The sequence below is a fragment of the Chelonoidis abingdonii genome, chromosome 4, assembly GCF_003597395.2.
Source record: "Chelonoidis abingdonii isolate Lonesome George chromosome 4, CheloAbing_2.0, whole genome shotgun sequence".
Lineage (NCBI taxonomy): Eukaryota > Metazoa > Chordata > Testudines > Testudinidae > Chelonoidis > Chelonoidis abingdonii.
Genome location: NC_133772.1, coordinates 80,018,793 through 80,046,606, shown reverse-complemented (window position 1 = coordinate 80,046,606; position 27,814 = coordinate 80,018,793). Strand labels below are relative to the sequence as shown.

Genomic DNA, 27,814 nt, shown 5'->3' with positions numbered 1-27,814 from the left:
AGAGCAAGGGCGGGCAAACTTTTCGGCCTGAGGGCCGCATCCAGTTTCCAAAATTGTATGGCGGGCCAGTTAGGGGAGGCTGTGCCGTCCCAAAGAAACCAGGCCTGGCCTGGCCTGGCCCTGCCCCCATCCAACCCCTCCTGCTTCTTGCCCCGACACCCCTCCAGGACTCCTGCCCCATCCACACACACCCAACTCCGTGTCCCCTGACGGCCCCCTGGGACTCCTGCCCCATCGAACCCCCCCCCGTTCCCTCTCTCCTGACAGCCCCTGGACCCTCCACTGCCCCATCGAACCCCCCCCTCCTTCCTGACTGCCCCCTGGGATCCCCTGCCACCATTCAACTGCCCTGTTCCCCGCCCTCTGACCACCCTGACCCCTATCCACACTCCCGCCCCCTGATAACTCCCCTGAACTCTCCTGCCCTCTATCCAACCCCCCTGCTCCCTGCCCCCCTACTGCACTGCCTGGAGCACCGATGGCTGGTGGCACTAGAGCTGCGCACCTAGAGCACCAGGACAGGAAGCCACGTCGCCCAGCTGGAGCCAGCCATGCCACCGTGCAGCAGCCCTGCCACCCAAAGCATTGCGCCGGTGGCGGGTCTAGCTGAGGCTGCGGGAGAGGAGGAACAGCAGGGGAGGGATCAGAGGTGAGCCTCCTGGGACAGGTGCACAGGAGCTGGGCAGGAGGGTCCCATGTGTTGGATATGGCCTGTGGGCCGTAGTTTGCCCACCTCTGAGATAGAGATCTTTCAAATACACAGTATCTGAGTTTGAACAGTTAGGAATACAATATCTAACATTTTAATGTATTTTTTCACCATTTCAGAGACTCAGTAAATGCCCCTTTTGTCACTATCTGGACTAGAGAGATAAAGGTCATTACCTGGGGAAAATATCAAATGCCATATGGAAAAAGGTTCCAAGTTTATATTACTTTAGGGAGACGTTTAAGTAGTTTAGGCCCTGCAACAGGGCACTGGGCCTGGGGACACATGTATGTCCCAGTGTTCTGTTACAACCTTTGGGCCCTTTAAAACTGGGAACTATAATCACAGGTACATGAATAGGAGCAAATATGTGACCTATAGGAAGACAGGTATAAGACTTCCTGACTCTCAGGAAGAGGCACCAGAGGCCATCAGTCAGTGTTGGCCTAGTGTGGGGCTCTCCACAGTAGTCGGAGAGGGTTACTAAAGAGGAAGTATGTGTGTTCTCCTTCACCAGCTGGAAAGGCCTCAGGTGGTTATTAGCCAGTAATATGGGTTAATTTGTTCTGACTTTAAGTTTGTGTTTTGGAAATAAAGCAATCCCTGAGAAAAGGAATGTGACAAGATTTGTAGCTGGGATGTATTTTTCCATCCCTGGCTGGTGAGTGTGCACATTGGTTTATAGGCCTCAAATGAAAACAACTGTGCTAACTGTAGTAATAACAGTTCTGTCTGTGTTCTTATACGGCCTCCATAACTGTTGTAACTGAGCATATTACAAACACTGATGAATTTATTCTCACAGTATGCCTGGAAAGTATCCTTATCCTCACTTTTACAGATGGGGAACTGAGGTACAGCAAGATTAACCATTTATGCAAGAAGACTGTGGCAGAGCTAAGAGTGGAGCCCAGACTTTGTGAGGCCCAGTCTAGTGTCTTAATTGTACCGTCATCCTTTTCTCTCTCTTCCCCCTCTCCAATCAACGACTACATTTGTACTTCAGATGTGGTTTTGTTTGGGTTTTTTTGGTGGTAGCATACTGTTGCAAAACTAACTGAAAAAGTTTGGAGGTTCCCTCTTGAGGTTGGTAGTTTCATTGTTCCACTGCTTGTCTGTGAAGCCCTATGCAGATAAAAGAATTTAATATGGCATCAGCAGTGTGCTAGCCACTTAATTAAATAAATGAAAGTAATAATGCAAAAAATCCACTACTCTCTCAAAGAAAATTAAAAACAAAAACCACAACAGCAGTACTTATGCAGACAAAATAAGGCCAGATTCTGCTGTCCTTCCTCACGTTAATCCCTTACTCCGCAAGTAGTCCTCTTTAAGACTACTCAATGCATGTAATTTAGGGTATGTCTACACTTCAAGCTCAAGGAGAAATAACTATTAGCTCGGATTGAGCTAGAGTGCTAAAAACAGTGTGTAGCTGCAGTGGTGTGACCAGCAGGAAGGGGCAGTTGCTTCAAGTACATGCATGGCATTTTAGATGGATACATACTTGGAGTGGCTAGCCCCTCATGCCGCTGTGGCTACACTCTATTTTTAGTGTGGTAGCTCAATCAAAGCTACCGTGGGTTAATTACTGTCTACTTGAGCAAACCCCAAAAGGAAAGAAAGAGCAAACCCCAAAAGGAAAGAAATGTGAATATACAATTTGTAACGGCATTATCTTAATAAAATAAAAACATGTAAAATGGATTAAGAATATTTGCAGAAATTTCAGGCTACTTATTATAATACCTTTATGTTATTTGTAAACTAAATAGCAGGGCTGTCGATTAATCACAGTTAATTCACGTGATTAACTCAAAAAAATTAATTGTGATAAAAAATTAATCACCATTAATTACACTGTTAAACAATAGAATACCAATTGAAATTTATTAAATATTTTGGATGTTTTTCACTTTATATTTTTTTTTACAAATATTTGCACTGTAAAAATGATAAACAAAAGAAACAGTATTTTTCAATTTACCTCATACAATAGCGTAATGCAATCTTTTTATCGTGAAAGTGGAACTTACAAATGTAGATTTTTTTTTGTTATGTAACTGCACTCAAAACTAAAACAATATAAAACTTTAGAGCCTACAAGTCCACTCAGTCCTACTTCTTTTTCAACCAATCACTAAGACAAACAAGTTTGTTTACATTTACGGGCAATAATGCTGACAGCTTCTTATTTACAATGTCACCTGAAAGTGAGAACAGGCGTTCACATGGCACTTTTGTAGCCAGCACTGGAAGATATTTATGTGCCAGATATGATAAACATTCATATGCCCCTTCTTGCTTTGGCCACCATTCCAGAGGACATGATGAGGCTCGTTAAAATACAATGCATTAATTTAATTTGTGACTGAACTCCAAGGAGGAAAATAGTATGTCTCCTGTTCTGTTTTACCCACATTCTGCCATGTATTTCATGTTACAGCAGTCTTAGATGATGACCTAGCACATGTTGTTCATTTTAAGAACACTTTCACTGCAGATTTGACAAAACGCAGAGAAGGTAGCAATGTGAGATTTCTAACGATGGTTTAAGAATCTGAAGTGCCTTCCAAAATCTGAGAGGGATGAGGTGTGGAGCATGCTTTCAGAAGTCTTAAAAGAATAACACTTTGATGTGGAAACTACAGAACCTGAACCACCAAAAAAGCAAATCAACCTTCTGCTGGTGGCATCTGACTCAGATGATGAAAGTGAACATGCATCGGTCTGCACTCCTTTGGAACGGTATCGAGCAGAACTCCTTATTATCATGGACGCATGTCCTCTAGAACGGTGGTTGAAGCATGAAGGGACATATGAATCTTTAACACATCTGACACATAAATATCTTGTGACACCGGCTACAACCATACCATGTGAACATCTATTCTCACTTTCAGGTGGCACTGCAAACAAGAAGCGGACAGCATTATCTCCTGCAAATGTAAACAAACTTGTTTGTTTGAGTGACTGATTGAACAAGAAGTAGGACTCAGTGAACTTGTAGGCTCTAAAGTTTTACATTGTTTTATTTTTGAATGTAGTTTTTTGTACATTAATTCTACATTTGTATGTTCAATTTTCATGATAGATTGTATTCCAGTATTTGTATGAGGTAAATTGAAACATACTATTTCATTTGTTTTTTAGAGCACAAATATTTGTAACAAAAAATAAATATGAAGTGAGCACTGTACACTTTGTGTTCCGTGTTGTAATTGAAATCAATATATTTGAAAATATAGAGAATGTCCAAAAATGTTTAAATAAATGGTATTTATTATTGTTTGACAGTGCGATGAATCACAATTAACTTTTTTAATCGCTTGACAGCCCTACTAAATAGGGAAGAGTTTTTACAAAAGCTTTATGCCAATGACTTGTTGTGTGACCTTGTTCAAGTAGGTTCACTGCTCTGTGCTTCAGTTTCCCCATATGGAAACTGGGAATTATGATAATTACATACACTCCCAGGATGTGTTGTGAGGCCTAGTAATGTTTGTAAAACACATGGAGACCCTTGGACGAACAGGGTGGGAAAAGTCCGAAGTAACTCCCCTCTTCATGTAAATCCCTCCTAAAATCTCACTTCTTTTGTGATGCCCACAAGTTGTGAGTTCATAAAAAGTAAATAATCATTAATAACAACAGTTAAAATGAACCCTAATTTCATCTTCTGTATTTTCCACTGAGTTCTGTTTTCTCTATGTCAGTCTTTTAGACAGTAAATTCACTGGGGGCAAGGATTGTATTTATCATTGCCTCTTGTACAACATTCAACACATTGTCAGGGGTAAGTATATAACAAAAATAATAATTCACTCTCTTGCACTAGGAATCAGAATTTCAGTGCAAATGAACTGTCAGCAAGTACTAGTGTCAGCTCTGTGCCTTTTGGTACTGTGTAAAAAGCTCAGTCTTTTGCCACTTAGGTCATCATCAGTCCAGCACTGCTATCTTATGCCCCAAACCCTCAATATCATACAGCTGACCTTTATCCTGCCCCAGAAGGGAGAGAATGAAGCAGAAAGCAGAGTGACAATACTGTTTGGTACTGCAGGGAAAAGGATGGAATTGAGCTGAAACGGGAAGAGACATTCAAGTACCGGTTCAAGAAGGATGGGAAAAAGCATTACCTGATCATTAATGAGTCAACCAAAGAGGACAGTGGGCATTACATCGTGAAGACCAATGGTGGGGAGTCAGTAGCTGAACTGATCATACAAGGTAAGTGTGATGTTCTGTACCTTGTGGGAACACCCTACACCTTCCATGTTCATCCTTATAATATGATGGTGTGGTATCTAATGCAAAGTTTGTCATGTCGGGTGTCTTCGGAAGGCTCATGATGTACTGAACATTGTTGTTATGGTAATGTTATCGTATTCATTGTTATAGTAATGTTATAGGTTGTAATTACATGTATATATGTATGAGGCTGAAAATGTGTTCTCATGACTTAAAGCAAGCCCAGGGAAAAACTCCCCAAGAGCAGGGGGCAATTCACACCTCATCAGGGCGTGGATGGGACAAACCCAGCCCACCCTCACAGGAACAAAGGACACTGGCCTAGGCAACATCACACGATCTGTTGGACTCTCGAGTGAGTCACCCCCCACTTCCTTTGGCAGTTTGGGACTGCAATGAGGTAATGCTCACCTGACTCTGAAGGTCTGGGGGGGGCAGAGCCAAGAGGGAAGAAAGAACATGATAAAAGGGAGAGACGTTTGCTATGCTCTTCCTCTCTCTTCCACCTCCATCTACAGACATCACCACCAAGTGACTAAAGCGCTGATCAAAGGGGAGAGCCTGGCTGAAGGGCAACCAGCCAGCCTGTGGTGAGAAACAGCTAAGTTTTTAGGGGCACTGAAAGTGTTAAGATCAGCTTAGAATGTGTTTTGGTTTTATTTCATTTGACTAAATCTGACTTGTTATGCTTTGCTTATAAACACTTAAGCCAACAAATTTATTAACTACAAAGATAGATTTTATTCTACCTGAAGCAGTGCGTTTGGTTTGAAGCGGGTCAGAGACTCCCCTTGAGATAACAAGCCTGGTACATATCAATTTCTTTGTTAAATTGATGAATTCATATAAGCTTGCAGAGTCCGGTGGGCATAACTGCACACTGCAAGATGGAGGTTCCTAGGGTTGTGTCTGAGACCAAAGATATGGGCTAGTATCATTCAGTTGCACAATCCAAGGAGCAGCTTACATGCCAGAGGCTTTGCATGAACAACCCAGGAGTGGGGGTTCTCAAAGCAGAGCAGGGTAAGGATGGTTCCCAGAGCCAAGGATTGGAGTGACCTAGCAGATCACTGGCCCAGATAACACCAGGAGAATGTCACAGTAAATTACAGGCAATGCCAGATAATCAAGGAGGTTGAAATGTGCAAGAGGGCTGAAGGTAACCTTCTCCATAATGAGGCAAGAAGGTGAGTTAGTCCTTATGCCTGGAGGAAAATTAAACCGTAGCTGGGGAAATGACCACAGAGGCCTCAAGGAGACAGAAGATTGTTAGGTCTGTGTGCCGGATGTAATAGATATCCTGACTGCAACAGGTGCCTGGCTACCAGTCCTGTTAAATCCTGCATACTGTTGATTTCTCTTCACATTTCACCTTTCAACAAACAGCATCCTCAACCCTGGCTCCTTCTCTTCTTTAAAAGCAACATAAACATTTTACTGTACAAACCAATCTTTGACCTGTTGATGTTTGTGTTGCTTCCTTCCACAACTCACAACCCTAGAGAAGAAGCTGGAAGTGTACCAAAGTATCGCAGACCTGACAGTGAGGGCACGGGACCAGGCAGTCTTCAAGTGCGAAGTCTCTGATGAGAATGTGAAAGGAATCTGGTTGAAAAATGGGAAGGAGGTGATCCCAGATGAGAGGATAAAGATCTCTCATATTGGCAGGTGAGTCCTGCTTCAGAAAACTTGGACAGGATTGGGTATGACACTAAAGTCCTCTCTGGATAGTGATGAGGAAATGAATATAACCCAGCTAATGGGAGGCAGTTGGAACTTTCCTCAGCACAATGAGCATGTAGCCAATTCCTCTCTTCTATGAGCTGCCTGGGTGTGTCTGCCACATGTACAGTACTGGCATGTATGTAATTCTGCAAGTGTGCGTATAGTATGTTGGTCTATAACTGTACAATGAAGCATCAGCCCAGATTCTCAGCCTTTACTCTGACTTTCATTTTTGGGGGGATTTAAATTGCCTAGAGACCACACTGATGGTCACTTAAGAATAAACATAATCAAACAGACTGATACATTAGAAAAGGATAGACAGATATCAGTACCGAGAAGAAAATCTGTTTGTGTTAATTTACTACAGTTTATAATTATGTAGTATATACTCATATACACACACACATTAAGGTGAGTAAAATTTTCTACATTGCCTAAATTACTAAGGTTGCCAAAGGATTGTTTTAATGTGCTGTCTGCTGAGTTTACTAGGAAGGGGATGATGTACAAGCCTGCACTTTCTTTGCCATAATGTTGCTTGAGTTTACAATATACCTGAGAGGAAACTGGTTCTGTTTGCCCTAGCATGTTGTTTTGATACTGGGAAAGTTATTAATGGCTTGTTGTGTGCTACAGCCTGAATGCAATCACTCTCTGTAGCAGCGTACCTCCTGACTAAAGTTAAGAGAGTCACATGCTTGTGCATATTTTTCAGAATCCATAAGCTAACTATTGATGATGTAACCCCAGAAGACGAGGCCGACTATTCTTTTGTCCCTGAAGGATTTGCTTACAACCTTTCTGCCAAACTCAGATTTTTGGGTGAGTGTTGTGGAATCTGGTTCCTAATATGTAATGGGAATACCACAGGTCTTCCAAAGAAGGAATTATCCATATATAAGGACTGCAGGGAACTGTGGGACCAAATCATTTAATTGATTACACCAGGAAGCTGTATGGAGATTTCCCTTCCTGATGTATGAACATGGTACATGTAAATTCTCTCTGTGATAGTGCATCATCATTATTATTTGTATTGTAGAGCTCACCGTATGCTAGGCACTTTTGGGCAGAGGCCATTTCTTCCTAAAGAACTGACAGTCTAAGGCCCAATCCTGCAAACATTTACATATATGAATAACTATTCATGTGAGTAATCCTACAGATGTCAGTGACCTGGATCACCCCATTTAGATCCTTGCACATGGAGGAAGCCTTGCACATAGATCCTTTATAGCAGTGGCTCTCAGTCTTTTCAGGCTACTGTACCCCTTTCAGGAGTCTGATTTGCCTTGCATACCCTCAAAGTTTCACCTCCCTTAAAAACTACTTGCTTACTAAATCAGACATAAAAATACATAAGTGTCACAGCATACTATTACTGAAAAATTGTTTACTTTCTCATTTTTACCATATAATTATAAAATAAATCATTTGGAATATAAATATTGTACTTATATTTCAAGGTATAGTCTACAGAGCAGTATAAACCAGTCACTGTCTTTATGAAATTTTAGTTTGTACTGACTTCACTTGTGCTTTTTATGTAGCCTGTTGTAAAACCAGGCAAATATCTAGATGAGTTGATGTGTCCCCGGAAGACCTCTCCATACTCCAAGGGGTACACGTACCCCTGGTTGAGAACCACTGCTGTATGGACAGGAGTTGGGGGTAGTCTCCTCCACTGCACTGTCCTTCCTTTCACCAGACCTCTAGAAAGGCCTCTCTGTGCATCCAGGGTCTACACTGGGAGAGGGAGTGGAGTCTGGGCAGCCTATGAGATCTCACAGAGATTCCTCGAAAATGTTAATACAGTCCAATGCTGTATTATGTTTTTCGGTAGGACTCAACTGAGGTATCTCATAAGCCTGGGGATCCCATAAGACTCTAGCCAGGGAAGACCCTGGCAGTGTGGCTTCAATATAGACGGGGGTGAGGAAGAACTGAAGCCAGTGTGAAGACACAGGGCCTCCAAGCAGATGGCTCTGGCCTTCAACAGACCCCACTAGGATCCATCAGGTTTGGAGCAAGACCTGCAACCTCTTCTGTGTGAGGGGGGAATCCCACCTAAACACACGTGCAGGGAGATATTTCCTCCCCTCCCCCCAAATATTTCCACCCCCGGAGCACCCTTCCATGTGGGTTATGCTGGGAGGTTTTCTTCTTAATGTATGTGCAAAGCGCTTCAGGTGGCATGTGACCAGGATTCATCACCAAATTTGGTCTACTGATTGTGTGGCAAAGTACCTGCCTCTCCTTTTGTTAGCTCAGTCCTTCTTAGCCTTGGAGACACAGGCTTGGTCAAAGTAAAAGAAAAAAAAACCTTCCAATATCACAGGGTCTGGCTGATCCCTTCTCAGCCAGCCCCTTGCTCTAGTTTCCTCTCCTTCTGGGGAGAATGCAATCTGCCTTGCAAGAAGAGTCTCAGAGTTCAGCTGCCCCTACTTGCTGGCAGCTACTCTGCTTCTCTCTTCCCCCACCCCCCTTGCTTCCTTGCCAGGGAGGATTTAAAAGGTCTCCAGCAATTGGGGCCAGCTGAACCTAATTAGTTCCCTGCTAACCCCTGTCCCAGCTGAACCTTATTCCTCCAGGGCTAAGCCTTCCGGGACCAATTACTACCCCTCTCCTGGTAGCTAATTGTCCTGAGTTTGCCACAATTGGATCATTTATCTTCCCTGGCTTGGGTCAAGTACTGATGGGGAGCACTGGGAGGTAATGACACAGCACAATTAGATGACTTGTGCAAGTAAAGTTACTCATGCAAAGTGTTTCCTGGGTTGAGAACTAAAGGATAAAACACAAAAAGAGGGAAAGAGATAGAAACGAACAAACAAAGCAATTAGGTTGAGGACTGGCACATTTAATATACATGTAAAATAGTTTCAAACTGTGCACAGCCACTCTTAGTTTCTCTTTCAACCATTGTTTAGTTACAATCGCTACTTATTTTTAACCCTTGCATATACTATTGCTATTATTTTGTTTGTTTTTATCCTAAACATTTTCTAAACTTTTTTAAAAAGTTGCTTTATTTTCTAGTTTTATTTTTCTACACTGTTTATTTGTCATTTTATATGGGCCTGATCCTGCAAACACAGATTATAGCTTTGATCCTGCAAAAACTTATTCATGGGTTTATATTTACTTATGCACATAGTCCCACAGACTTCTATGGGTCTACGCACAAGTAAAGTTAAGTATGTGTCTGTTTGCAGGATTTGGGCTTTAAATCACTGCCAGGAGGATTACACATGGGAGCAAAGTTATTCATTTGAAAAAGCCTTTGCAAGGCACAGCCCTATTCTATTTTTTGTATTATTTTCTTCTTGTTTTACCAAGCCAGTTTCCTATATATATATATATATATATATTCGCTCATTGATTTACATCCACTGAGAGATTATTACATTATTTGTTTTTAAGTTATGTTTGGTCTGCTGATTACACAAAATCTAGCTATTTTCAGATCCATTTTTTTCTCCTTTCCAGAGATCAAGATTGATTTTGTGCCAAGACAAGGTAAAAACAATGTTCATTATTGGATCATGTGAGTTACATCTGAACAAGTCGTCTTGCATGCTTTTCAGTAGCAGAACCTCTTCAATTTTTAACATAACATCTGAGAAATGCCCCCCTTTTTCTGCAAAACATTCAAACCATGTTAAAAAATATTTGATTTTCTCCACTTTCGTTACAGAACCCCCCAAAATCCATCTGGACTTCATGGGTCAAGCAGCCCCTGACACTATTGTTGTGGTGGCTGGGAACAAACTTAGACTGGACGTTCCCATATCTGGAGATCCAATACCCACTGTCATCTGGCAGAAAGTAAACAAGGTAATGTGTAGTCTGATAATGTGGCTAAGGCAAAGAGGTCATACCATGGAATTTCTTCTCTTTTTCATATATGATTTGAATTTCCCAATTCGTACCTAAAAAAACTTTTCCATATCCCTCCAAATGTAGAGTTTCTAAACAAAGAAAATTTCTAAAACAGCAGCTAGGCAGCACCTGGTGATTTAGTTGATTTTGCTGTAGTCTTCTTGAACAGTGTTCTTTTTCTGAAATGTTTATTTTCAGCACGGGGAAAACAAAAGGAAGAAAGTAGATATGTATGGTAGCCTAGCCTTTCTGTCCTTCTTCCTCTATTGCACATCAGCATAGTATCTGCATGCCTAGGGAGAGGGCTTCTCACAGGAAACAAGTAAGCCATGGTCATCAGCCCTCCCCACCACCCCTGCCTCACAGGAAGGAAATGTTCTACAGTCTCTCCTTTCTCATCCCAAGTTCTTTTGGTCAGTTTGTGAACATATGGTACTTTCAACACCCTACTGAATGTCTAAGAAGCAGTAGACTCATCTACACCAGCAGACAATTCTGTTGGGCATTCTGCCAATTTAGACTTCGTGAATTTAAAGGATAACTCCTATTTTACCTGGTTGCTGGAGTAATTGCAGGAGGCCAAAATAGAGGAGTATAAAGTAATACTGCAGTCAATGGTACTTACTCCTTTTATGGTATTTGCTGAACTTTTTAGACTTTTCAATCTCTTTCTTTAAGAGTGAAATGCTACTTCTTACTGCCAGATAAATGTTCTTTTTTTTGTTGATAGCAAAAGGCTGACTTCTTGTGGCAGTCATGAATGCAGTAGAGACTAATTCCCAGCACCCACTCCTAAACAAATCATAATGTTTTACTTTGTAACCCAGAATTAGGAAATTTCGTTCAGTGACAAGATGGAGAGGGAATTCAAGCTTCTGAAATATTATCTTCTGATCATCAGTCCACAAAAAAGTCCAAAAAACAGTTCCTAGAAGAAGTTTGCCTCTAAAAACATATGCAGACTTCATTATTATTTAAAATTAAAATTATTAATATTATCCCATAAAGGAAGTTAAGACCCAAACCAGTCTTACTCCTTCCCCCAGAATGGAAAAAGAGGTCCCATTTCTTCCCTGAGAACGGAAAAGCCCATGCAGCCCCACCCTCCCCCCTCAAGCCAAATGAGTTTGTGGACGAAAATCTTCTGGGAGGGATTACCCAAAAAGTTTGATTACTTTTTTCAAGAACAGAGTAAAGCAGCTGCAGCAGGGAACTTTGGCTGAGATATAAGACATGAGTAGATAAGTAAGTAAGTTCGTGAAGGACAAGAAATTGAACTTTATGCAAAGGAAGCTGTAGACATGTGGACTCACCCCTGCAGCGCCTCCTGCTGGTAACTTCCAGGAATTAGCTTGTTCTAGCTCCAGAGCACCCTCTGCAGGCTGGTGATCTGCCTGTCCTCTGGCCCCCCCTGTGTCCTTCCCAGACCTGGTGCCCTTGTACCTGGGATGCTGCTCCCTAGCAGTAATCCCCTCAGTCTTGGGGTCTCCCCTCCCTGGGGAACCCCCACCCACTATCCCCACCTCGCCTCAGGATAAGGCTACTGCCAGTCATTGTCTAGCCCCCACACTCTGGGGCAGGCTGCAGTATCAGCCTACTCATCACTGACAAGGTTGGGTTTGGTCCTGCTGCCTTGGCCTAACCCTGGGCTGCCCTCTGCAACCCCCAGTACCTGTGGCCTTGTGCTAGGCCGCAGCCTGGAGCTTTCCAGGCTGGAGCTCCCCAGCCTTTCCCCAGCCCTCCTCCACTCAGGTACTCTGTCTCTAGCTCCCTGCAGCCAGGCCCTTCTCTCTCTGAATGCAGAGAGATAGAGTTCTTCTGGGCCTCTGGCTCACAGCCTCTTATAGGGACCAACTGGGCCTGACTGGGGCATGGCCCAGCTGTGGCTACTTCCTCAGTCAGCTTAGCTTTTCCCTGCCACAGCCTTCTTCCTGGCTGTTTTAAGCCCTTCAGGGCAGGAGCGGGTGTCCACCCCACTACAGAAGCATGGGGACCAGTGGAGGAATTTAAAAAGGGCAGTAGCATAACTTCAGATTATCTAGTTTCGCTGGTGTTAAAGGGATGAATTTATTCCTTTCCATAAAATATGTTCATAAACCCAATACCCCACTGATACAGAAAGAATATTCTCTGTTTTGCAGAAATATATAAACCCACTAACCTACTACTTTCATGGGACAGTGACTGAGTCACATCTATCTGGGGCATTGACGCAGGGATCTCATAAATCTTTGTTTATGAGGCTATGAAACTGGTCTTGCTGATGCTTCCTTTAATTCTATCTCACTCTGGGAATGCATTGACAATTCTGTTTTTTTTTTAATCAGTTAATTTCCTTCTTATTTTTATTCATTCATTCTGATCTTCATTTTTGTCACATCTCCTATGCCAAGCAGACAATATACCCTGCGTACATCCTTCTCCTCTGTGTCTCAGACACAGCTTGACCAACTCTGCTCAATGAGATCTTTCTGACTCTTCATACAATCATAGAAGGGTAGGACTGGAAGGGACCTCAATAGGTCATCTAGTCCAGTCCTCTGCACTCAAGGCAGGACAAGGTAATAACTAGACCATTCCTGGCAGGTGTTTGTCTCCTCTGTTCTTAAAAACCTCCAGTGATGGAGATTCCACATCCACAACCTCCCTGGGCAATTTGTTCCAGTGCTTAACTGAAAGTTTTTCCTAATGTCCAACCTACACTGCCCTTGCTGCAATTAAAGCCCATTGCTTCTTGTCCTATCCTCAGAGGTTAACAAGCACATATTTTCAACCTCCTCCTTGTAACAAACTTTTAATGTATTTGAAAACTGTTATCCTGTCCCACTTCAGACTAAACCCAATTTTTTCAATCATTCTTCATAGTCATGTTTTCTAAACTTTTAATCATTTTTGTTGGTCTCCTTTGGATTTTCTCCAGTTTGTCATCATCTTTCCTGAAATGTGGTGCCCAGAACTGGATACAATTCTCCAGCTGAGGCCTAATCAGCGTGGAATAGAGTGGAAGAATTACGTCTCATGTTTTGCTTACAACACTCCCTGCTAATACATCCCAGAATGATGTTTGTTTTTTTGCAACATTGTTATACCGTTGACTCATATTTAGCTTGTGATCCACAATCAGCTAAAGATCCCTTTTCACAGTACTCCTTCCCTAGGCAGTCATTTCCCATTTTGTATTTGTCCAATAGACTGTTCCTTGCTAAGTGGAGTACTTTGCATTTGTTCTTATTCAATTTCGTCCTATTTACTTCAGACCATTTCTTTAGTTTGTCCAGATAATTTTGAATTTTAATCCTATTCTCCAAAACACTTGCAATCCCTTCCAGTATTGGTATTGTCCACAAACTTTATAAGTGTATTCTACAGCCATTATCTAAATCATTTATGAAGATACTGAGCAGAACTGGACCCAGGACCTATCCCTGAAGGACCCTGCTCAATATGCTCTTCCAGTTTGACCGTGAACTACTGATAAACTATTCTCTGGGAACCGTTTTCCAACTAGTTATGCACGCACCTTATAGTAGCTCCATCTAGGTTGCATTTCCCTAGTTTGCTTATGAGATGGTCATGCGAGACAATATCAAAAGCGTTACTAAAGTTAAGATATACCATATCTGCTGCTTTCCCTTTATCCACAAGGCTTGTTACCTGTTAAATTAGGTTGGTTTGACATTATTTGTTCTTGACAAATCCATGTTGACTGTTACTTATCACCTTACTATCTTCTAGGTGTTTGCAAATAGATTGCTTGATTATTTGCTCCATTATCTTTCATGTATTTCTTTGCTCATCTAGAATAGCTGCAATGTGCTAAGCAATGCTGATTCCATGGATTCCCCAGACTCTAGCAGTGATTTAAGTAATGAGAGCAAGGTAAGTTCCTTACTATTTATACAAACCCATAAATATATCTGGTGTATTTACAGATAAATGGTCCTGCTTAGAGTATATACCAACATAGGTATTAACATAACACCGTCCATCTAGGACAGTGCCCTGCCTCACAGTGGCAATTATCAGATGCTTCAGAGGGAGGTACAAGACACCCCTTAGTGGACACTTATGGAATATGTCTTTAGGGCAAGTTTCTTCCTAAGCACCATTGTTTAGTGATGGACTTTTGCCCTGAAGCATGAGGGTTTACAACACATCTAAATATTTTTTTAAAATTCTGTTCTACGTAACTCTGGATACTTAACTCCTTTTTGAGTCTTACTACAGATATCTAGGGGAAGAGATTAGTCGGATGCAAGGAGAGATGACAACAGGTAAAGTGATGGGAATGTGAAGGATGCACTACAAGATCATGGGGATACCTGTTTACACATTAAGTCCCTTTTATTCTGCATGAATTTTTGTTACATTGGAGTATGTGTGGTAGTCATTCAGAAGAATTATTTTGCTATTTGTATTACGTTAGAACTCAGAGGCTTGGGTCAAGATTGGGACCCCATTGTTCGAGGCGCTATACATACACATAGGTCTTGGACAGTCCCTGTCCAAAGGAGCATAGAGTCTAAAAATACAAGGATGTGACACAGGAAAAGGAAAAGGATACAACAAAGTGGTGATGTTACACTTAGACACGTTAGCGCTGATTTCCCCCCTTTTCCCTAAGCCAAAAAACACAAAATGGGAGAACAGGCAAATGCTCGAAGTATTTTTAATTAAGTGTTTGTGTGCGGGGGGGTGGGGGGAGATGATGTGGGTATCTAAAAGCCCTGAGGATGAGGTGGCAGTAACAAAAATGGAAGATGAGGGCCCTGACACAAGTTTTAGTATTGTGGATAAAAACAAAAGGTCAAAAGTTCAGATCTTAGAAATGTCAAGGAGGAAGAAGCAACAAGATTTGGACACAGACAAAATGTGTGGGCCAAGGGAGAGAGAGGAGCAGAGGATAATCCCCAAGTCACAAGTTTGAGTTATGCAATAGGGTCTTTTTAACTACCCATGGTGCTTACAGAGCTTTAAAAAACAATTTCTCCCCAAAGGAGAATGTTCTGAGCTATTAGTGGCTGCCCACTGATGTCCTGTTTTTCCTACAAAATAGAACCTTAAAATAGAATAAAACTTCACTGATAGCTTTTCAGTGATACTAATAATGGTCGGTGTCAGAAAGACTTACATGTTGCTGCAGGCTCAGCATGTTTATGCAAATCCCTGTTCCCTGCATTCAGACACAGGCACTAGGCTCTCCTGTTTCCACCCTAGATACAGATGACCAATCGCTGTTTTCAATACCCACAGCTTCTCTCTGAAACTGAAGGTAGAGTTCGTGTAGAGATGCATGACGACCACTGTATCTTCATCATTGAAGGAGCAGAGAAGCCAGATGAGGGGGTTTATAGAGTTACAGTAAAGAACCCAGCAGGAGAAGATAAGGCTGATATCACAGTAAAGGTTATTGGTAAGTGATGGACAGGAATAACCAGTCTCTGAAAACTCTTGAGTTCAGTAGGACGGACCCACCCCTATTTCTGTAAACCTAAGAACAGCTCTGACAGTGAGTTCAAAGAGTGCAAAATGACCATATGGGAGGAATATGTTTCATAAAACTTGACAGAAATGTTTTTTCTAAGTAGCTTCCCTTGTATTTCCCATCTGGGAGGAGAAAAAATCATTCCTAATCATAAAAATTAGGTTATATGTATATCCTTCCCTTCCATTTCCCTACATTTCTGAATGTCAGTGATCCAGTCTCTTCTCTCAGTGGGGTTGATATGTCTATAGAATGAAATCACTTTTTGCCATTTTGTTGTGTGAGTTTTCTAACAGAAACGACTTTATTATATGTATGGTAAACAATTAATAGAATGAAAGGATATGTACATATGATATAATATATTAAAAAGGACTGGAAATATTTAGCCTACAAAGGAGAAGAGCTAGAAGGGAGTTTGACTGAAGTACTCTAGATTATGATGGGTATTGTGAAAATCAATTAGCTCCTTCTTTATATCCTGGCCTGCATTATCAGAACAAGGGCAAACTGAACAAATTTAGAAGTGATAAAAGGAAATGTTTTTTGCATGCTGTATTATAAACTTTTGTAGTTCATTGCTGTATGAGGTCATCAGGACAAATACTAAGATAGGATTTACAAAAGGGATAGGTTCTTTATATTATTAATTTCTGTTCTTAAATAAGGTAAGATAACACACATGCAGCAATTGTATTATACATACTAACTAACCTCGCTTCCCAATCATGCCTGGCATCCCCTGGCTCTCCCTCCACGATATGAGCATTTCTTGGAGAGCACAAGTTCAGTTTGAATCTGTCTACATCAGTGCCTGGTCCAATCTGGTTTTGACGACCCCAGATGTAATCTGGGCAAGGCCACCATTTTCTGCACACAGCAGGCTCTGAATGAGAAGTCATCTAGTCCAACACCCTGCTCAAAGTAGGACCAACACCAACTAAATCATCCTAGCCAGGGCTTTGTCAAGCCAGGCCTTAAAAACCCCTAAGGATGGAGATTCCACCACTTCCCTGCATAACCTATTCCAGAGCTTCACCACCCTCCTAGTGAAATAGTTTTTCCTAATATTCAACCTAGGCCTTCCCCACTGCAACTTGAGACCATTCCTCCTTGTTCTGTTATCTGCCACCACTGAGAACATACTAGCTTCCTCCTCTTTGGAACCTCCCTTCATGTAGTTGAAGGCTACTATCAAATTCCCCTCACACTTTTCTCTTATGCAGACAAAATAAGCCCAGTACTCTCAGCCTCTCCTCATACATCATGTGCCCCAACCCCCTCATCATTTTCATTGCCCTCCACTGAACTCTCTCCAATTCATCCACATCCCTTCTGTGATGGGGGGGGGGGCCAAAAACTGGATGCATTACTCCAGATGTAGCCTCTCCAGTGCCCAATAGAGGGGAATAATCACTTTGCTCGATCTGCTGGCAATGCTCCTTCTAATGAAGCCCAATATGCTGTTCGCCTTCTTGGCAACAAGGGCACACTATTGACTCATATCCAGCTTCTCGTCCACTGTAATCCCCAGGTCCTTTTTTGCAGACCTGTCATTTAGCCAGTCAGTCCCCAGCCTGTAGCAGCACATGGGATTCTTCCATCTTAAGTGCAGGACTCTGCACTTGTCCTTGTTGAACCTTGTCAGATTTCTTATGGCCCAGTCCTTCAATTTGCCTAGGTTACTCTTGACCCTATCCCTACCCTCCAGCGTATCTACCTCTTCCCCAAACTTAGTGTCATTCGCGAACTTTCTGAGGGTGCAACCCATCCCATCATCCAGATCATTAATTAAGATGTTAAACAAAACTGGCCCCAGGACCAACCCCTGGGGCACTCTGCTTGATATCGGCTGCCAATTAGACATTGAGTCGTTGATCACTACCTGTTGAGCCTGATGATCTAACCAGCTTTCTATCCACCATATAGTCCAATCCATACTACTTTAACTTGCTGACAAGAATACTGTGGGAGACTGTATCAAAAGCTTTGCTTAAGTCACAATATATCACCTCTGTCCAACTCTTTCTCCATATTCACAAAGCCAGTTATCTCATCATAGAAGGCATTCAGATTGGTCAGGGATGACTTGCCTTTGGTGAATCCATGTTGACTGTTCCTGTTCAATGTTCTCTCCTCCAAGTGCTTCAAACCGGATTCCTTGAGGACCTGCTCCATGATTTTTCCAGGGACTGAGGTGAGGCTGTCTGGTCTGTAGTTACCCGGATTCTCCTTCTTCCCTTTTTTAAAGATGGACACTACATTAGCCTTTTTCCAGTCATCTGGAACCTCCCCCAATCACCACAAGTTTTCAAAGATAATGGCCAATGGCTCTGCAATCACAGCCACCAATTCCTTCAGCATTAGAGCTGGACCCACGGACTTGTGCATGTCCAGCTTTTCTAAATAGTCCTTAACCTGTTCTTTCACCACTGAGGGCTGCTCACCTCCTCCCCATACTGGGTTGCTCAGTCCAGCAGTCTGGGAGCTGACCTTGTCTGTGAAGACTGAGGCAAAAAAAGCATTGTGTACTTCAGCTTTTTCCAAATCATTTTTACTAAGTTGCCTCCCCCATTCAGTAAGAGTCCCATACTTTCTCTGACCTTCCTCTTGTTGCTAACATACCTGTAGAAACCCTTCTTGTTACCCTTCACGTCCCTTGCTAGCTGCAACTCCAATTATGCTTTGGCCTTCCTGATTACACCCCTGCATGTTCAAGCAATATTTTTATACTCCTTCCTAGTCATCTGTCCAAGTTTCCACTTCTTGTAAGCCTCCTTTTTGTGTTTAAGCTCACGGAAGATTTCTCTGTTAAGCCAAGATGGTCACCTGTCATATTTCCTATTCTCTCTGCACATCGGGATGGTTTGTTTCTGCACCCTCAAAAAGGCTTCTTTAAAATACAGCCAGCTCTCCTGGACTCCTTTCCCCCTTATATTAGCCTCTCAGGGGATCCTGCCCATCAGTTCCCTGTGGGAGTCAAAGTCTGCTTTTCTGAAGTTCACAGTCTGTATTCTGCAGCTCTCCTTTCTTCCTTTTGTCAGGATCCTGAACTCGACCATCTCATGGTCACTGCTGCCCAGCTTGCCACCCACTTCTATTTCTCCTACCAATTCTTCCCTGTTTGTGAGCAGCAGATCAAGAGGAGCACAGCCCCTAGTTGTTTCCTCCAGCATTTGCACCAGGAAGTTGCCCCAACACTCTCCAAAAACTTCCTGGATTGTCTGTGCATTGCTGTATTGCTCTCTCAGCAGATGTCAGGCTGACTGAAGTCCCCCCTGAGAACCAGGGTCTGTGATCTGGAAACTTCTGTTAGTTGTCCAAAGAAAGCCTTGTCTACCTCATCTTTCTTGTCTTGTGGTCTATAGCTGACACCCACCACGACATCACCCTCATTGCTCTCACCTCTAAAGTTAACCCAGAAACTCTCAACAGGCTTCTCTCCAGTTTCATACTGGAGCTCTGAGCAATCATACTGCTCCCTTACATACAGTGCAACTCCTCCACCGTTTCTCCCACATCTGTCCTTCCTGAAGTGTATACCCATCCACGACAGTGCTCCAGTCATGTGAGTTACCCCACCAAGTCTCTGTTATTGCAATCATATCACAGTTCCTTGACTGTGCCAGGACTTCCAATTCTTCCTGTTTCCCAGGCTTCTTGCGTTCATGTACAGGCACCTATGAGAACTAGCTGATTGCCCTACTTTCTCAGTTTGAATCAAGAGGCTTCCCCTGGTGCACCCTCCTCCTTGTATTTCCTCCTGACAGGGCCGGCTCTAGGCACCAGCATCCCAAGCATGTGCTTGGGGTGGCACTTCTGAAGGGGCAGCATTCCAGCCCTTTGGGGCGGCACCTTTGCTTCGGCGGTGGCATTCCAGGTTTTTTGTTTGTTTTTTTGCTTGGGGCAGCAAAAAAACCAAGAGCCAGCCCTGCTTCCTGGTATCCCACTTCCCCACTTACCTCAGGGCTTAGGACACCATCCCCTGGCAAACCTAATTTAAAGCCCTCCTCACTAGGTTAGCAAGCATGCCTGCAAAGATGCTCTTCCCTCTCTTTGTTAGGTACATACCATCTCTTCCTAGCAATCTTTCCTGGAACAACATCCCAAGGTCGAAGAATCCAAAGCCTTCTCTCCAACACCAGCTGTGCAACCACGCATTTACCTCCACAATTTGATGGTCCCTACCTGGGCCTTTTCCTTCAATAGGGAGGATGGACAAGAACACAACTTGCGTCTCAAATTCCTTTATCCTTCTTCCCAGAGCCACATTGTCTGCAGTGACCTGCTCAAAGTCATTCTTGGCAGTATCATTGGTGCCCACATGGAGAAGTAGGAAGGGGTAGAGGTTAAATCAATAATAGATTTAATCATTGACTGCCCCACTTCTCAGGGCTGCACAGCTATAGTGATCATCATCAACCTCCACACCAAAATGGTGCACTTTTTGCCTTGTCAGAAGATTCCCCACTGCACAAGCAATGGCTCACTTATTTTTCAACCACATCTTCAAGTTCCATGGGTTACCAACTGACATTACATGGAATTGTGGGCGACAATTTGTCTCCCATTTTTGGAGAGAATTGTTCAAACTCCAGGAAGTCACCCTACACATTTCCTCTACCTACCACCCCCAGATGGATGGACAAACAGAACGGATAATTTCTAGAAAAATTCTAGAAAAATGCCTTCACTGCTTCATCAACATGATTGGATCAGGCTCTTGCCTTTTGCTGAGTTTGCTTACAATAACTCCAATCACAAATCAACCTGCTAAAGTCCCTTCTATTTCAATTATTGCTTCCAGCCCTGATTTCATCCATCTGTTCGGCCAGCCTCCCATGACCCTGTGGCCTCCAATTTGGCTGAACATCTCCACTGCATTCAAGAGGAATTAAAATCACACAAACTCAGCCAAAGAGGACTACAAACAATACACTGACATTCATCAACAGGATATGGATCTCAGCTCAGCACTTCGACACCTCACAACCCTCAAGGAAACTAAACTACTGTTATCTTGGCTCATTCCAGATCATTCAACAGATTAACCTGGTGACCTTCAAGCTCCAGCTACTGCATACCATGAAGATATCCAGTATTCCATGTTTTCTTGTTAAAAATATGTGGATAACTTCTTTCCTAGATACACACAACCACTTCCACTCCCAATCTCGATTCAGGAACAGGAAGAATATGAGGTGAGACAGAACCTAGCCTCTACACTCCTCTAAGGACTGGAAGGGAATGGCCCAGCTGATCATTCATGGGAACCAGCCTGTAACACACATGCACCCAATGTGCTGCATGAATTCTATCAATTCATGGGAACCAGCCTGTAACACACATGCACCCAGACAAGTTGGGTCCAAAGGCATTAGAGAGGAGCCCTCGGGGGTGGGGGGACACTAATGTAAGGTGGTAAGTCACTCTTGTATTGGGCAGGTATATAAACCCCACAGGAGGAACAGTAATTCAGTCAGCTCAACATCACTCCAGGACTTGGAACTCTCTCCTGCCTGACAATGGTAACCGACCCCCCAAGCCTTAGCCTCTCCAGCCTTGCTCTTGCTTCAGCCCTTTTCCTAATCCTGCTCTTGCTCGCGTCCTGTTCCAGCCTTGCTTCAAACCCGCTTTGGACTCCTCATTCCAGCTCTTACCCCTGGCTTTGATCACTAGGCTTAACTGTCACGGCTCCAGCAGCTAGGCCTGATTAACCCCATCATGGTGTCTGACACAGAAAACCCAAGAAATGGGAGTCATGTCAGATTTTCTCATTTCCTAACAGGTGGAATTTAGGCACGATACTCCTGGGGCAATTCTGCACCAAAAAATTAAAAATTCTACATACAATATTTTAAAATTCTGCAAAATTCTGCATATTTTATTTGTCAAAATAACACAGTATAATCACACCAGCTACAATTATTTTGTTAATTTTATTTCAAAATATGTTTGTCAGTAAGTATGTCTGTAATAATAGAGACAACAAAAAAGATTCAGGAAATGTTTTTTGACAAACAGATTCCTTACTGGGCATATTAATACAGAACTTTGAGTAATAATTCATTTAAACTACAATACAGAAATGCATTTTCTGAATCCCACAGAAGCAGTGCAAAGGCTTGCGGGAGTCAGAGGTAATGGAGGAGCTGAGGGAGAGGAAAGTAATTGCTGGGAAGGAGGCTGAGAGTGAACCTAGAGGGCTCTTGGGTGCGGGTGGAAGAAGAATGGAACAGGTTTTTTTTGCAAGGGAGAGACTGTTAGGGAGTTGGGGAGCCTCCTCCATGCAGACCGTGGCTGACCTACAGCCTCTCCAATTCAATCAGGCACATCTGCCCCTGTCCCCATGTGTTCCTGCATCCCCACTCAGCCACCCCACCTCCTCCCTACATGGCCCTGCACCCCCACTCCCATTCATCCCCTGCCCTAGTCTGTCCTCCCCACTAGCCCTTTTCAACCCAGTCTATGTGACCCCCCAGCAGCCTCATGTTCCCTGCTCTGTCTGTTCCCTTCCATATCCTATGCCTTCTCACCTGTCCCCATGGGCAGTGCTCTATGAGGAACCCAGCCTCTCTTCCTCCCTAGCCGCTGCAGACTGCTGTGGCTGGTGAGCCGGCTGCCCTTTGTTCTGGCACCACAGCAGTCCCTGGTGGGTCAAAGTTGTAACTGCAGCACCTTTCCGGCAAAGAAAAAAAATTGTGGGGGACAGAAATTCTGTGTATGTGCAGTGGTGTAGAATTCCCCCAGAAGTAGCAATGGACAGCCTCTCTCTGCAACAGCTCCCTCTGCCTGCCCACTTATGGAACAACAATGATGCATCTCAGGATTGCACCTACCCTGCAGGCCAGGGGAAACATGTTATGACTGTAGCTGTCAAAACCTTGGTGGGGTGTGGGCAGATTATACAGCTAAAATTTTCTATTTCACAAAGATGTGTTTATGTATGTATAGATTAAGAAATATGAATAATCAAACATAATTTAAAGTAAAAGCAACCTAACCTAGAAGCATCAAAGAGCAGGGCTCAGTCTGGACTGAGGTAATGACTTATACTGTATCTGGTGCTTAGATGCTACAGATCTAGATCTGTGCATTAGAAATACCACAGACAGACAGACAGTGTCTTCAAAATGAAGGAGGAGGTTTGATTTGGCTGTGCAGATATCCTTTAGATATATAATGTGGAAAAATGCTAAACATAAATGTTTATAAACATAGCTGATGGTAAGGGTAACAATTTTGACACTCCCTCTCTCATACAATCTTCAGATGTTCCTGATCCTCCGGAGGCTCCCAAGATAGTCAACATTGGAGAAGATTACTGCACAGTGCAGTGGCAACCCCCTAAATATGATGGAGGACAACCAATACTGGGTAAGAGTTGCTAAAAAGACGGAGTCCTCAGCGGACTCATCTATACCAGTTAGTGGCCCTTTAAAATGGACCTGGGGACCCTTATCAGCCTGCTCATACAGAAATCAGAGATGCTGACTCTTAAAACTGAGAGATGCACATGACTCATTCTCAAGCTATCAGAATCCTGATCCTTTAATCTTAGGGGCAGAGTGCCCTGTATCTGCCCCATCTAAATCAGGAACACATTTCACTGACAGAGTTAAGCATGTGTTTGGACAAGGGCACAAATGGGAATGCCTACTGTTAAGGCAGAAGGAAAATAAAGTCAGACATTCCCATTCCAGACTCTGAAACTTTGCTGAAGTCTATAGGGTCTTGACTTGCTTGAGTTTCCTTGCTTCAGTACAGTCCTACCTTTATGAAGCCTTATGAGAAGCACTGGAGCTATGGATGATCTACTATATTCCTCCCTTTTAACTCCTTGTTCTATATTCTAGGAGAGTAGGGTTTGTATTAGATCTTCGTTTTTTCCCAAAAGAAAGGAGTAACTTCTATAGGAGTCACTTGCACCCTGTGCAGGAATAATAGGACCTGCCAAGTGTCCACCCCAGCCACCAAGGAGTTAATAGCTTAAACTATTAGATGTGAAGGAATAAACCGGTGGTTGCCATGTTGCTGTTCTCAAAAGCTCATAAAACAGTTTGAAAAGGTCATGCCAATGGTTCAGTTATGTGGAGGTCTTTTGGGTTGGGTCGGGTCACTTAAGTATTATTTTCAATCCCTAATGAAAGTTTTAGCCAATATCATGTCAAGGATTTTGCTATCAGCAGAACTAGAACAAAAACTGCAAATGCTATGTTTAGTAACAGTTAAGGTTGCAGCAGAATTCACTCCTTTCACTGAAACCCTTAAAAGTATGAAAATAAGAAGTTAAGGGGAAAGGCTTGTGCATTCCCTTTCATCTTCATATTGCCCATAACATTATCTTTGATGCATTTCAACACTCCATAAGGATTTCATGTCCATCTCCAATAGATAACAAAAAGCAATACAACTTCATTAAAGTTACACTCTCTAGCACAGGGGTGGGCAACCTACGGCATGGGTGCCGACGGCGCCACGCGAGCTGATTTTCAGTGGTACTCACACTGCCCAGGTCCTGGCCACCAGTCCAGGAGGCTCTGCATTTTAATTTAATTTTGAATGAAGCTTCTTAAACATTCTGAAACCTTATTTACTTTACATACAACCATAATTTAGTTATATATTATTGACTTATAGAAAGAGACCTTCCAAAAAGGTTAAAATGTATTACTGGCACGCAAAACCTTAAATTAGAGTGAATAAATGAAGACTCGGCACACCACTTCTGAAAGGTTGCTAACCCCTGATATAGACAAAACTGCTAGTGTAATGTCAGACCTGAAGAAGAGCTCTGCGTGGCTCGAAAACTTGTCCTGCTCACCAATAGAAGTTGGTCCAATAAAAAACATATTACATCACCCACCTTGTCTCTGTAATATCCTGGGATTGAAACGGCTATGGCTACACTGCATAGTGTAATATTGGCACACATAACCTGCAGCTGCTACTGGGTGTATCCAATTTTCAGAAGTCCAGAGAAGACTTTGGAGGGTTTTAGAAGTGAGTGATGACACAGACTTCTTCACAGAGGTTCCTTCCAGCTGATAGATTATGTAATCAGTTTTAAACATGGAGGGTTTCTCAGGGTGGACTTACTTTCAGTAACTTTTAAATGGGGATAAAGGCATACATTTCATACACAAATTATGTAGAAAGATTCATACAGTTTAAGGACAGAAGGGACCGTTAGTCAGAGGTCATTAATTTTCACCCTGTTACCCCTACACTGAGACCAGTAACATGCATTTAATAAAGTATAACTTGTGTTTGGTGAAAGCACATCTTCCAGAAAGTTATCCAGTCTTAATCTGAACACAACAAGAGATGGAGACTCTACCATTTTCCTTGGTAATTTGTTCCAATAGTTAAATTACTCTTACTGTTAAAATTTTTTCTCTAACTTCTAATTTGAATTTCTCTGGCTTCAGCTTTTAGCCACTGCTTCTTGTTATGCCTTTCTCCACTACATTAAATAACCCTTTATTGCTAGATATTTTGTCACTATGAAAGTACTTATACACAGTAATCAGGTCACCTCTCAGTCTTCTTTCTGATAAGCTAAACAAATTGAGCCCCTTAAGTCTCTCACTGTAAACCATTTTCTTCAGCCCTTGAATAATTTTTGTGGCTCTTTTCTTCACCTTTTCCAGTTTCTAATAATCTTTTGTAAAATGTGAACACCTGAACTGTACACAGTATGCAATAACAGTTTCACCAATACCATATACAGAGGTAAAATCACCTCTCTGCTCATACTCCCTAGTCCCATGTTTACGTAACCAAGGATCACATTAGCCCTTTTTGCCACAGAATTCACTTGTTCATCCACTATGACTCCCAAATTCTTTTCAGAGTCACTATTTTCCAGGATACAATCCCCCATTCTGCAGGTATGGACTGCATTCTTTGTTTCTAGTTGTATAACTTTGCATTGGGTTGTATTAAAATGCGTTTTCTTTGAGGCTTTGCTTAACAAGCAATCCAGATCATACTGTATGACTGCCCGGTCCTCCTTATTTACCTCTCTGATAGCCAGTCTTTGTGTCATACACAAATTTTATCAGCAGTGATTTTATATTTACTTCCCAAACACTGATGAAAATGTTGAATAGTTTTGAGCTTCATTCTGATCCCTGCAGACCCCCACCAGAAACACCCCTATTCAATAATGATTCCCCATTGATAACTACTTTTTGAGATCTGTCAGCTAGCCAGTTCTTAATCCATTTAACATGTGCTCTATTGATACTGCACAGTACTAATTTTTTAATCAGGATGTAGTATGGTACTCAGCCAAACACCTTACAGAAGTCCAAATATATTAGATCTATGCAGTTACCTTTTTCAGCCGAACTTGTAATCGTGTCAAAAAATTAAATCAGATTGTTTGACAAAACCTATTTTCCACAAAACCATTTTCACTGCCGTTAATTATATTCCTATCCTTTAACTCTTTACCAATTGAATCCTGTATCAGCTTATGCGGTATTTTGCCCAGGACTGATTTCAGGGTAGCCTGCCCAGGTCATCCCGCTTGCCCTTTTGAATAGTGGAATAATATTAACACGCTTCCATTCTTCTAGAATTTTCCTAGTGTTCCAAGATTTATTAAAATTAACACCACCAAGCCACAGGTCTCCTCAGCCAACTCTTTTAGGACTCTTGGTGAAAGTTATCCAAGTCTGCTGAATTTAAAATATTTATCCTTACTAGATGTTGTCTAACATCCTACTCTGTACTAATGGGCTGGAAAGTACTTCATCATTCTCCTATGATATGAGTACATCATCCTGCTTCTTTCCAAATATAGAAAATAAATGTTTACTGAACACTTCTGTCTTTCTGGCATCATTAACAAATTTACCATCTCTATCTAGTAATGGGCCTACAGTATTCCAAATCTTTACCTTCACATGAAGCACTCACGCCTTAATTGGTTCAGTGATTAATGAAGAATACTTGTTGCCAAGCCATGTAATAGGTCTAGAGAAGACAGATGGGAACTCTACTCTTTCTCAACTTGTTTATTATTTTTACTTACTATACATAATAGAATACTATTATTGTATAGCATCAAGGATGTGCTAAGCGCTTAACAACAGACATAGAAAGGCATCCACAGCCCCAGAAGAGCTACGATCTAAATTTCCAATACGATCAAACAAATGAGGATGTCAAATAGTTGAGAGGGAACATAGCATGGAAGGTGGAGAGCAACAGCAATTTAGTTATATGCACATCCTGGCAATTCATTTACAATTATATTTCTCTCTCTCTCTCTCTCTTTTGTTTTAAAGAGGTTTCTTATTGCCTTTTATTTGCTTACTTGCCATTCTCTCTGGCTTAGGACAATTTGACTGAAAAGGGAAATATGTAAAAGAAATAGTCAATTCCAGCAATGTGGGTTTCCTTCCTTCCATTGTTGTTTTTGTTGAGGAGGATGGTGTCACCATATTCCTTCTCAAAAGCTCAGGTAAATTTCAGGTCTTGGAACAGAGAAATCAAATCTGATGACAAGAACTAATGACAGTGTAGAGTGGCTACTACTGGGCCCAGCAAGACTCTGGAGCACAGGAGGTAGATAGTACCGGACCCCATATAGATCCCCAGAGAGGAGGCTCTGAAGTGAAAACTCAGCAGTATTGGGCCTGGATTGGGCCCCTCCATACAGTTAGAACAAGAGTAGTTTTCCTTTTTCTTTTGCTTAAGAAAATTATGCAGTCTCAGCTACTTCTTATTCTTGTACATCACAATTT

At 42.3% G+C, this 27,814-nt stretch overlaps 1 protein-coding gene across 1 annotated transcript in view; it reads left to right on the top strand.

Moving 5' to 3' along the window:
• MYBPC3 (myosin binding protein C3) overlaps window positions 1–27,814 on the top strand; it is a 127,681-nt gene that overhangs the window by 56,272 nt on the left and 43,595 nt on the right. The window contains exons 16-23 of the mRNA XM_075065346.1: window positions 4,773–4,939; window positions 6,463–6,628; window positions 7,404–7,510; window positions 10,178–10,207; window positions 10,386–10,525; window positions 14,372–14,449; window positions 15,824–15,983; window positions 23,328–23,432. Of these exons, the coding sequence (XP_074921447.1) occupies window positions 4,773–4,939; window positions 6,463–6,628; window positions 7,404–7,510; window positions 10,178–10,207; window positions 10,386–10,525; window positions 14,372–14,449; window positions 15,824–15,983; window positions 23,328–23,432 (953 nt within the window). The remainder of the gene's footprint in view (window positions 1–4,772; window positions 4,940–6,462; window positions 6,629–7,403; window positions 7,511–10,177; window positions 10,208–10,385; window positions 10,526–14,371; window positions 14,450–15,823; window positions 15,984–23,327; window positions 23,433–27,814) is intronic.